The sequence below is a fragment of the Acartia tonsa genome, chromosome 4 (assembly GCF_053477335.1).
Source record: "Acartia tonsa isolate MP-2025a chromosome 4, ASM5347733v1, whole genome shotgun sequence".
NCBI lineage: Eukaryota > Metazoa > Arthropoda > Copepoda > Calanoida > Acartiidae > Acartia > Acartia tonsa.
In genome coordinates this window covers 26,439,169-26,451,847 of record NC_137263.1, presented here as the reverse complement: position 1 = coordinate 26,451,847, position 12,679 = coordinate 26,439,169, and the positions used below count along the sequence as shown (strand labels likewise).

Genomic DNA, 12,679 nt, shown 5'->3' with positions numbered 1-12,679 from the left:
ACAGTTGCTTTAAGATAAAAGTACTTATAAAGAAAGAGCACACTGTCCCTTAATGCAATCAAGATCCATATTTTAACTTTACAAAAAAAATGCCAAAATAGTGTCTTTACTATTAAGATTTTTAAATCTGCCTTTCGCATACAACGAACTTTATTAATTTTTTTTATATAGATTATAAGTGGTGCAGTTTTTTGTTTATCATAAAATGTCTTGGCTGTATTAAGGCGAAAGGTGTGAGAGAGTGGGTTACTATCATTAGATAAAGTGTTCACAATTACTATAATCATCAAGTTGTAAGTATATACAACTTTCTATAGACCTCACCTCTTAGAAAAAAAATATTATTCTACCTAGCTACTTATAGGGCACCTTCTTCACGCTAGTGCATGCAGTTTGGATAAATGTTTAAAGGTAAATCTAAGGAACTAAATCTACGGTGCTTTCCTGGAAAGTGCCTTGCGAGCAATGAATCAACTCTTAATTTCAATGTAATGAAAATAAGGGGAGACGCTAGTTTTTGTGCTAAATGCCGAATCACTGCGAGGGGCCCTAACCATGCAGGACCTAAATCTGCGGTGACTTAACTTTTAGAGGCTACACTCAGTACCCAATCATATATTATTTGACCTAGAGTAATTATCAATCACAAAAGAACCACCCCCCCCCCTCTCTCTTTTTCCCATTTTTAAACAATCATATGAGGTAACCACTTCTGATGAATAGTATTTAAATTTTTCTATAATTTCCAAGATTGAGCGAATGTCTAGTCTTAAATGCTATGACGATTTCATCAATAATTGCCAACTAATCAAATTTTCTTTTTTTATGTTGTTGTTTGTTGATGGTCAAAAATGTTAAATCTGTCAGCAAAGAAGTTTACAAACAAAAATGCCATAGTAACGGATGTACGGGCACAGCCTATAGTATAGAGAACAAAGTGTGAAAGAAACAAATATTCTCACTTTAAGATTGTTTATTGAATTGTGCACAAAATTAACAAAATTTAATAGAATTATATAATGACAATGATGATAACAATTATTTGTATACACTATGCTATACTCCTGTACAATATTTATTCTTCTTGTTAAATGATTGTTCTGAATGTATTCAGACATGCCACTATGGTCTACAAGACAAAAAAAATTAAAAACAAAAAAAAATCCGCACACCTATTCCATTTTTGGTGAAGAATCATAAATAATAGAATAAAAATCCAGTTCTTCCCCTCATACACACACCCGCGACCATAGCGCATCCGCTCGTCGTCGGGAAAGTGATGGGATTGAAACTTAATACGTTGAAAATAGTTCCTACTGCTATCAAGCTGCGCTGCATTAAAAGTTCGAGTAGGGGGAATGCCTTGGCCCAAAACAGGAGCAACTCATTACCAAGCAGTGTTAGGGTTCTTTAACATTCTTTGTTCTGGAGACCATAGTAATGAATAATAAAACGGATTGCCTTGACACACGCGAACACTTTACAGTAGAGATATTAAAAAAGCAAAATATCTTTTCTCTTACAGCAAGTGTCAAGCAATTCATATTATGTATAAACATTATTGGTTCTTTACTTTGGGAGAATACAGTTTACAAAGTATAATACATATTACATAATCTTATAAAAACTTTGTTTTCTTTACATTTTCAACAAAATTGGGAATGTTTTGATTTTATTGGCGTAAAACATAAATCTTTCAGCTTCTGAAAATACATTTTAAATTGTAAAATAGGCCTCGGTATTTTGTATACATAGGTTTATGTAAAAATTAGATGTAAATATATAACAAAACTTGAAATTTCCTACTAAATCATGTAAACTATTATTATTCTAATATATTGTATATGTGTAGATTTAAGACTTAAATCGTAATTTCATAATAAAACAAAACAAAAAATAATGTATTGAAAAACGGACAAAATAAATTATTAGAACTGTGAACAGTTATGTAAGCAAAATATTTTTTTTATCATAAATGGACAATTTTACTTTACTTTGAAAAGGATAAAACAAAGAGGATGACTTACTGGAATCAGATTTTCTGGCAAAGACAGCCTTACCTAGGATTAAATTGTTGGTCCAAGAAAAAATAAAATGATAAAGCAGAATCTTCCACGTTATTTCCTGAATAGTCCTAGTCATATTTGTCAAAGAAAGAAAAAACTAGTCAGAAGCCCTAAAGTATTAGGGGCTAGAAAATTATCATTTATAAGACAAGAAAATATCTTTATTTTAACTGTAACAGAGCTCTTGAAATAAATAAGTAAAACTAGATAATAAAATATAGAAATAAAGCAAATATTAAAGCTTAAATAAATTTGGATTAACAAAAAACAGATACAAAAATAACATTAATTAGGAATACAAAATAAACTCAGAAACTTAACAAAAAATAAGAAATATTTAAAAAGCATAAAAAATCACAATAAATTTCATAAATATTTCTCCCTTAAATATACATAGCAATTTACTAAAAACTAAAAATCACAGTAAATTAGACAAAAAATATGTAAGTTTAATTTTTACTAGGTAAGAGCGAAGAAATTTTTTTTCAAATCGACTAAACTTTAAAATTTCGATTTTCACTAGATTTACAATTTTTTAGATTCTCAATTATTGTCACTTTTTACATTCCAAAATTTGAGCAAAAGATTTCTTTTTGGTTAAGCTTTCTATTTTGTGTACAAAGATATTTAATAAATAAAAATATTAATAAAATATAAGGTGCAGGGTTTCTAATCAAAGGGGCACATCTCTTAATAAGTTTAACATAACAAATATTTTGAAAAATAATATTTAATAGTTGTTTAGAAATATTTTATATTAAGATTCTCAAAGCTAATGTTTAAACATGAAAAAAAACTATGCTATGTTATAATGATCATCACAGTTGAATAAAAACTAAATAAATATTATTTTTCAAAGTGAAAATTTTCTCCACTGTAAAAAATATATGAAACTTAAAATATTCCCTATAGATAAAATAGAAAATCACAACAATTTTTTCTAAGAATTCAATATATTGAAGCTGATATTCTACCCAAAAGGAAATTAATTTTGGTATAAAAAATTTTAATAAAAGTTACACATATTAATTACAGTTTTTACAGTGGAGTACATAAATAAAATCTGGTATATAAACCCAGTCATTAATTTAATACTAAAAGTGCAAATTTATAACTAGATAATGTTTTTTTTTATAATCTATTTACTAATGAGAAAACTGTATATAGCTTTATGCTTGTAATAAAATACGTTTAGATTGTTAACATGAATAATGACTACTTTTTTTTATTTATTTGCAATGCATAAAAGGAACACACTTATCTTAACAATTTTAGATTATTTTTTTTCTCTGCAAATTTTTAGCACATTTTATAAATATACCCCTAAATCCAATATATTTTTTAAGCTAAATGCAAAAAAAAAGAGTTTGACTTCTATCCTACTTGAAACATTATACAAGAAATTTTAATTTCCCAATAAAACTTAATTATAACAAGGTTACTATGTGCAGCTTTAATCAATTTAAGCTCATTCTTATTTTTTTGTTCATTTAATTTTTATACAATTTCAATTTAGAATATTAAAAAAACTGAAGCAGTTAATGAATATGAAATATAAACTAAAAGCAGTCTCTAAAATTTCTGTTTGTTAAAATGGATCAGATTACCTACATATACATTTCTTTTAAAATAAATGCATAAAAAATAATAAAAACGGCACGAATTATGTTCTGGGAGACAGCTTCAACTTTTTAATCTAAAATGTAAGAAATGGTATTAATTTTCAAATTTTAAAACTAAATGTAGAAATTTTTTTCTTTTGATTTGACATTGTGTCATATTAGGTTATAGTTGTATATATATGACCCAGTCAATTAATAGGTAATACTTTTAAATTCAATATAAAATATTTAGACAGAAGCGAATTTTAATTTCTGATAGGGAGTTACTTAATAATAAAATCTAAAGGGGACTATGCACGAACGAAAGTGATTCTATGCCCCTTCCAGCAGTGTTTCCAAATGTTTTTTTTTGTGAATATACTAAGGTTATGTTTAATATTGTTAAATCGATTTACAACATTAAATTTCACCATAGTTTTACATGAAAAAAACTTTTAAATGTTAGGCATTTTTGATTAAATTTCATCAAATGTTTTGCTGAGTTCAAACTGCTAGGACATAAAAGTAACCCTTATCATTGAAAAATAGTTATTTAGACAAATAGATGGTAACTTGTAATATTGTAAACAGTTTTATTAGTGTACTTTCATAATTTACATCATTTGATTATGTTTTGGTGTGTTATTTTATTAGAACTCTTGAACTCAATAAAACATTTGATGATATTTCGTTCAAAAGTGCTTAACAGTTTTGGTGTGTTATTTTATTAGAACTCTTGAACTCAATAAAACATTTGATGATATTTCGTTCAAAAGTGCTTAACAGTTTTGGTGTGTTATTTTATTAGAACTCTTGAACTCAATAAAACATTTGATGATATTTCGTTCAAAAGTGCTTAACATTTCAAAGTTTTATTCATAAAAACCATGGTGAACTTAATTTTTTTAGTATATCAAACTATAACTATATCAAATATAACCAAAATATATTCAACAATAACAAAATTAGAATCACTGCTGATAGGTACTTAGAATCACTTGCTCTCGCTCGTGCATTTTAATAAAGTATAAAAAATTCTTACGTTTTAGGCTGGGTACTTGAATCTTCATCCTCTGAGGACAGCGAGCTAGATTTTGTTAGCTGGAGGTGTGGGGTGAGGATGGTGCCCTCCCCACCCCCCAGGGAATAAATACGGGTGGTGGTGGGCGGGCTGGTGATGGGCGTGCCCGTGATAGTGGTAATGGCCCCCACCTGGAGTGTGGTGGCCAGACAGCTTGGCTGGAACACTGTGCCTGGAGTCAGGGGCCTCCCGCTTTCGGCATCCGTGACAACCCGAGCGGTCACCAACCTAAGTAATTAGGTTAACATTAATTCATAATTTTTTTTATTTTTCAAAATCTTCGTTTTTTTCTGAACGAAAATTTAGCAGAATCTTGTTTCAAAAATACTTTTAAAATTTTTCTTTTCATAATTGTTCAAAAAGTATTTATCTGCTGGGCACATAATTAAATATAATGTCAAAATTAAATCTACGTTGACAATTTAACTATTAAATTTGTTCAACCTTAAATAAATTTTTTAAAACTTCTTTTTTATCAATTCTTTGTATTAACGGATTCAATTGGTCATATTGCGGCAAAATTACCATTACACGTATGGTGAGTTGTTTTTTCTACTTACTTTACCTTCTACTTTCATTCGATTAGCTAAAATCTTTTGGATCTGTATTTACAAATAACAAATATTAATCCTTTTAATTAAGAATAGAAAGTTGGATAAAAATATATATACAACTATCTAGTTTATTCATTTAGATACACATATATATATATATAAATATAATAAGATAATTGTAAAAAAGTATAAAGTCATGCAAAAAATAGTTTCATGCAGTTTGAATAAGCTATTGTACAGCATGTCAAGTGAACAAGTATAATTAGAATTATTCACTTTGTACAAATATTTCTTTAGGATCTACCTTTCTCTCAAGTCATTCGAGGGCAAAAAATGTATTGTAGAATTCTAAATAATAAATACAAACATATTTTCTATTGGGTTCTAATGATACTGATTAAGATTAACATGGACTACATTTACCAGACAAAATAGATTTAAGAACTTGTTAACGTAATATTAAGTATTTTTTTCCTTTTTTATTCTTTTAATTACTTAATATATACATAAACAATCTTAATTCATGCCTTAAAATTAAAAATAAAAACATTTTGTTTAAATCCTTACCTTTTTATCAAACACATAGTACATACTCTAATTAAATTCAATTTTCAAATCAATCTATTATTTTCTTTATATCTTTTATTTTTCAAGCTGTTAATTTTATTTTTAAAAGATTTTTGTTCAAAAAATAAGTATTTTTAAAAGGTTTTGTTGAAGTGGAACGATAAACATATAACTTCTTTTGATAAGATTCTTATCTTACAAACAAACTGTTCATATAGTATCACCTACTGCCCCACCCCGCCAAAAAAACAGTCAATAATTCATTCTGTATTGACAAATTAAAAAGTAAATATGAGAGACTGTAACTTCTGGTGGCTCCAGCTAGTTCCCAGCTTTTTGTTGATAAACAATAAATCATATAAAGTGTAGCACCTGTTTTCAAACAGTTGGCAAGTTCTTCAAGATAATCTTACAATGCCATTTTTACTATTTTATGCTTTAATTGCATTTTTGTTAGAAGCAAACATCTTACCATGGAAAAGGGAAATCATAGATGTGTAAACCTTTAATTTGCAATGGCATATTATCTAAATCTAAATATATGTTTAAAAGTTTTAGGATTAGACATCTAACTAGTTAACTTCTACTAAACATGTTTTTCTTTAAAATAGAGGAATTTTTTTTTTTTAATTTATCAAAATGAAACGGACGATAAATCTATAATCCCTTACAATTTTTGTGTCTTTAATTTTGCATTTGGTAAAATCTATTTAAATTAAAACAACAAAGAGTTGAGAATAAATTTAACTTATATTTTTTGCGAAGTAATTTTTATCCTACTATAAAAAGGACAGATTCTTTACTGTATGTTGGAGTGTATGTATTTAAGTATGTTATATTATTGTGTGTATAACAACTATTTTTTAACAAGTTGAAGAAAATTTTGCCTATGAAAAAATATGTGAAATAAGTTTTTTTTTGTATTTAAAAGTATTGAGAATTAAATTTTTAGATGTTCAATTGCATTTTAAAATCAATCTATCTTAATTTTAAGTTCTTTCCAAATTAAATTATAAGAATTTTTTATGGAACCATTTTTGTCCCAATATATATTGAAAAAAGACTTGCATCAGATAAACCTTGCAACCTTAATAATTAATAACTTCTGATCTTTACTTTTTATTATTATTTATTATTCTTTGGGGGGATCAAAGTTGTTACACGTGAACAGTACATACACACAAACACAATTTTATCTTGCAACAGGGATATTAAGAGTCTGAGACGATAAATTAATTGATGTACAATCCTAATGACGACAAAAATAGATTAAAATTGTTGGTGGAAAAGTTTAAACACTACTAGTCTGGCACCAACAAATCAAAATTCAATACAAGTACCCATAAGTTTTAAGTCAACGAATAACTCAGTTTCAAAACTTTGGGTATTCAGGTAATTTATGTGTCTTCTCCCTCCCTGCTCAACATAGGAATTGTATATTTGGGGTACCAACCAAGTTTGCCATGTACAGCTAGAGAAACGAGACCTTAAAATGACAAAATACTTTGAGAAAAATAATGACTTGTTTTACTTTTTAGCATAAAAGGGCTATTCTAAAAACTGTATATCTAATGCAAGCCTTCGTCTTGGCCGAAATTTTAAAACAAAAAAATCTTAAAGGGTTTGGTCTCCTTGACCATTAATATATTACCATTTTTTATGTTGTAACTGAAATTTACTCGTTCTAAGTAAAAAAAACTTATTACTTACAATTTGTATTACTCTGATTTATCTACTTTATCATGTCAAATTCTGTGTGGCCCCAATTGTATATAATAGTTGGTCTATTTGTAAACAAAGAGCTCCAAGATTTGTATGTTTTTCACAAGAAATGGCTATTTATCATCAATATTCTCAGAAAATAACAATTTTACTCAATTTAAAACAACAGTTAACATAAATTTTAGAATAAATTTAATCTTTCAGAAGAGGCCGTTTTCCCTCCATGAAATTGCCCATAGCGGAAATTGTTCATAACTAATTCATCGAAATGGCGGCTCAAATATTGAGAAATAAAACATATCAACATCTATATTCGAAACGTGTATATCTTAAAGGCATAATCTGTTTGAAATTTAACTAAAAGCTTCACTGTAAAGAAGAACCATTTAAGTCCAGCAGTTAGTGATATCTTTCGCTAAACACAGACAGACTTTCTGTTACTTTTATATAAGGATAGGTGAAATTACATAAAAATAGTATATAAACCCAAATTAAAACATGTAATATTTAATTCAATCAGTTAGGTATTCTTATGATCTTATCTACCACAAAACATAATCTGTCTAAATTAATAGGTGCCACTAAATTTTCTGTGATTCCACCTTTTGTATTTACAATAAGACTATTTGAAAGTAGAATGATTGGGCTTGGTTGAATTGACAAATCTTCAACATTTATAGGGTAACAATCATCACCAAACATCTTCCTATCAATCCTTTAAAATTCAAACCATTCCAAACAACTATACAAATTATTAAAACCAAAGCTTTTCTAAGGGGTGTGTGTCGGTCTGTTCGTTAAATCGTCAGCAACGGAAAGCTCTAGTCGAAAATTTTAGCATCGATTTATAACATTGGATTATCAATATGTTTTTTTGTAAAGAATATCAAACAGTGTTGGTGTTCTCTTAAACAATTAAAACATAAGCATTGTTAACATTCGTTTGTCCATACATTTGATTGACTTAGCTTCGATTTTATGAATATTGCTATCCTTTAATTTTTTACACCTAGAGACATATAAGAGAAAAAGAGTAAAACAATAAGAAATAAAAACATCTAAAGCACCTAAATGAAACTAATTATGAATTAATAGTAATGCTTGCTAACTCCTAAACTTCAAATAAATATCTAACGTCACTACCTATAAAATTGAGAAAAAAATAATCTTTCCCCAAATTTTTCAAGTTTTACCAAACAATATGATGTACTTAAAGATCAGGGGGAAAGTTATTTGCAATCACTTTTAATTATAACCTCGCTATTAAATGGCTATTCCTGAAAAATTAGGCAGCATTCAATCTGTACATTTTAACTACAAAAGATAAACATCAAAAGTTACAGAAGGAGGAAGAATAAATTGAAATGTTAAATTGAGGAAGGGAGGGTAAGAGGGGGGGGGGAGCAGCAGCATCTTTGTGTAGAAAAGATTTGAAACTATTTATCTAATTGATATCCACCTCAAGTTCCAACAATAACATTTACAAATCTTTAACTTGGTGCGGCCATTTTAAAATTTCATTACAATGTATCCCCGAGATGTTGCCTTGCATTCAAAATCAAAACTTTCAAGTAACAGTTTAATAGAATATAAATTACTATCAATTAAAAGACATATAGGGTCTAATAGGGTCTACTTTTTATGATGTTTTTATGTTTCTAAACAGTTATCAGCCGTTCTCTTTAAAATTTCTAAAGTTTATATATCATTACTTTTGGACTGTGCATATTAATTTTGTTTTTGCTTGTGATTCAATTTTTGATCTACTACAAAATAACTATTTATGATTACATTTATACATCTATGTAACGATGACTACGGTTATTTAACTGGTGAACCTAAGGCATACATTAACATCGCGACAGATTAACAAGAAATATCTTAAATACTGGAATGATAAAAAAAGGAATAGTTCCATGAATGATATTTTAAAATTTAAAATATTGATCCTAGTATTTTTTCCTGTTCAATGGGTAAAGTTGAACAAGTCATTATGGGTTATTAATAGTTTAAAGAATATTGTAAGTAACACTTCAATAAAAATTGAATGATATAAGAGCTTTGCAACATGAAAAGCTTCTATACCCAACCATGGAACATATGAAACATCTAACAGTATAACAATATTTTAGTGCTATGGGTGAAGTAATAATAATGTTCTTTTGATCTAAAGTATTTATATAAAAATATTTTTAATTATATCTTAAAAATTCATAAAAATTTTAAGGCATTTAAATCTTTTGCATTTGACATAAACTAAGTTACATCTGTGAAGGATCGCTATTCAAAATAAATGAAGTTATTAAATACTCATTATGGAACTTTTCTTTGCTAAAATTTTAGTTTGTAATTATCTATAACTCAAATTGATTCAAATATCTAAGATATTTCTCTAAATCTGGTGACAAAATGCTAAACATCAAAATATACAGCTTACTATAACATATAAAATAATAGATGGGGGGAGGGAGAGAGCTATTGACATTAAGAAACCAACAAACATCTCATAATAATGATAATAAACAATATATATAGATAGATAACTATAATTAATGAGTAAAGCACATCAAATAGTTTGATTCAACAATTATATGAAAAGAATGGGTGATGTTTAACACAATACTTACTTGAATCCTGGTTCCTTGAACCTCACTTATGGTGCTGCGAGAAATAGGTTAGTTCATTAGTAAACAAAAACAAAGTATAATTTTTTCAAAAAAAAATATAGAAGCCAATTTGATCTTCTCTTAATTTTTACCCAACAAGTTATATTTGTTGATAAGATTCTCCCAAAAAACAATGATGATTAAACTGTTCAATTTACTGAACCAAGACTTTTACTTTTATTAATTGTAAGAAGATTAATATAACTTCCATCGACTAATAATGGATCCAATGGTTTTTTTGACCTAATTTAATTCTTCATACTTTAAGCTTATGTGTAAAATAACATAAACTTTGCTGGAGTCAAATTCTAAAGTATCTTAGATTTTGAAAAACTTTGAAAAGGAGAATAAAAAAAGGAGAGGACCTATCATGAACAAATTTTAACAAACTAAAATAAAACAATTTTGATTTTCAAAGAATAAAGAAAAAACTTTTAGAAAATGCCTGGAATTCAGAAGAGGGGAAAATAAAACAATCAATTTGAAATTCGTCATAACTAGATAATCATGCAAATTTTTTCCTGGTGTTAGTAGTTATAACAAACAAAAAGTATAATCAATCATTGTGTTTGCTCTCAAACAAAATAAAAACTTTTGAAAGGTCAGAACATAATAATATTTAAATAAATTAATGGATCTAAAATTATATTATAAACTAAAATAAAATACCTTCTTAAAAAACACGGCGATTTTAGCTCAAATTAAAAATAATTACCACTCTAATGAAAAAAAAACTATAATAATGATTGCCGGGCAAACATTTTTGGGAACACATCAAACACTTTGAAAGTTGTGTCAGTTCATTTCAGAATAAAAACTTTTTATTTTTGTTAGAATTGTTAATTCATTACGGATAAAACATTGATCATGCAATTTCATTTTTATATCAAAAGGGACTAATTCACGAATGAGGTGCAAAGAGTTTTGCAACTAAGTAAAGTTTAAACATCAAGTATAATTAAATGAATAAAATAACCTAAAAATAATGTTTAAATAGTCAAATGTTTTGTTTCAGTCAATTTGCTGTATTTAAATGGTGTTTATGTATTTTGGCCTAGTAGTATTTTTATATTATTTTGATAAAAAGTTTTACAAAAATGATCAACTCCTCACATCTCATTCATAAATAGTCCACTTTGAATTATTGTTATATTAGTAATTGTTTAATATGCAATTAATATTAAAATTTGTATAAAAAAATTACTTCAGATGAGATTTCCTCATGAACTGTTGAATTTTTCTTGCTGCTTGATTCTGCCGACGTTGTGAGAATGTCCTCCTAAGAATTTTATAATCATTTCATTTACAAAAAAAAAATTATTCAGCTTAACATACAATGAAAATTTAATTCACAATATTCAATGCAAAGCCCCAACTAAAAAACATCTTTAACATTTTTTTAAATAAAAAAACTTACTTAAGTCCAGGATTTGGAGGTGTAGACTCTTTTCCATCTTTATCCATGTGTGAGGCGCCACTGCACGAACTTGTTGTTGTTGTGGTGGTCTGTAGCTGTCTGTAATTCCTGTAGTAGGTCTGGATGCACGTGGCCGCCTCCTCGCTCTTCTTAAACCTCTTGTGCTCGCAGTAGTTGCGGTATTTCTTTTGGATCACCACAGCAGCCTTTGCCATACGCTTCCAGTAACAGTACTATAAACAAAGGTTTGTTCAAAGCAGTCAAAATAACAATACCTCCGGTTTAAAAAAAATATTTTATTACAAATGTATGAATGAAGTAAACATGCTTGCCTGTTTGTATCTTCTGTAATAGTTTTGAATAATGACCGCAGCCCTGGCCTCTGTTTCAACCTCCTGAAGTGGTTTACACACTTCCTGGACACTTTGTTTTCTTCCCTTGTAAGACCTAAAAGTACGCATTTATTTACTCTAATTTACAGAACTAGTTTTTAATATTAGAAGCTTTAAATTTCAGCATACTATCGATTCTGTATTTTCTTTCATGTTCACCTGTTTTTATTAAAATAGCATAAAAAAAGCAAAGAGGGGAGGGGGGATGCTTATGGTCTGGCAGTTTGTGCTGTTGTAATAATATGCAGTTATAATGATAAGTAGAAAAATGAAAACACACTTTTCTTAACATCATTTTAACTTACAAGAGTAGGTATCTAAAAACTAAAAATTTTAAGAATTTAGGGGAAATATTCGAATTTAATAGATGATGTTATATTTTTTGACAGTCACATGAAGGTTAGTAATCGAAGATACTTTTGTTTAAATTACAGCTGCTTACCTGAATGCCTTTTGAATTATTTGCGCCGCTTGAAATAATTCCCTCTGTTCTCGTTCATTCAACGTTAGATTTGAAAAATCCTTTTCACATTTCGCCTATAAAGAAATAAAATATATTAAAGAAAAAAGATAAGTTGTAAAATGATAAATGAAACTAAAAATCAAAGCTTGT

At 27.8% G+C, this 12,679-nt stretch overlaps 1 protein-coding gene and 1 long non-coding RNA gene across 8 annotated transcripts in view; both read right to left on the bottom strand.

Moving 5' to 3' along the window:
- Window positions 1–955: 955 nt before the first annotated feature.
- Window positions 956–1,574, bottom strand: LOC145316603 (uncharacterized). The gene is made up of 2 exons (XR_013878618.1): window positions 1,434–1,574; window positions 956–1,100 (listed from the first exon to the last, which is right to left on the bottom strand). It is a non-coding gene; the product is annotated as an uncharacterized LOC145316603 (long non-coding RNA).
- Window positions 1,575–2,301: 727 nt separating this feature from the next.
- Camta (Calmodulin-binding transcription activator) overlaps window positions 2,302–12,679 on the bottom strand; it is a 116,557-nt gene continuing 106,179 nt past the window's right edge. For 3 of the 7 annotated variants that reach the window (XM_080157227.1, XM_080157228.1, XM_080157230.1), the window contains 6 exons: window positions 12,509–12,603; window positions 12,007–12,121; window positions 11,675–11,907; window positions 11,462–11,536; window positions 4,710–4,976; window positions 3,439–3,762 (listed from right to left, as the gene is read on the bottom strand). In XM_080157227.1, coding sequence (XP_080013353.1) covers window positions 3,750–3,762; window positions 4,710–4,976; window positions 11,462–11,536; window positions 11,675–11,907; window positions 12,007–12,121; window positions 12,509–12,603 — 798 coding nt within the window. In that variant the 3' untranslated portion in view covers window positions 3,439–3,749. Of the gene's footprint in view, window positions 2,941–3,108; window positions 3,212–3,438; window positions 3,763–4,709; window positions 4,977–10,218; window positions 10,253–11,461; window positions 11,537–11,674; window positions 11,908–12,006; window positions 12,122–12,508; window positions 12,604–12,679 lie in introns of those variants that run through there. The other 4 variants (XR_013878617.1, XR_013878615.1, XR_013878616.1 and 1 more) reach the window with 4 other exon arrangements.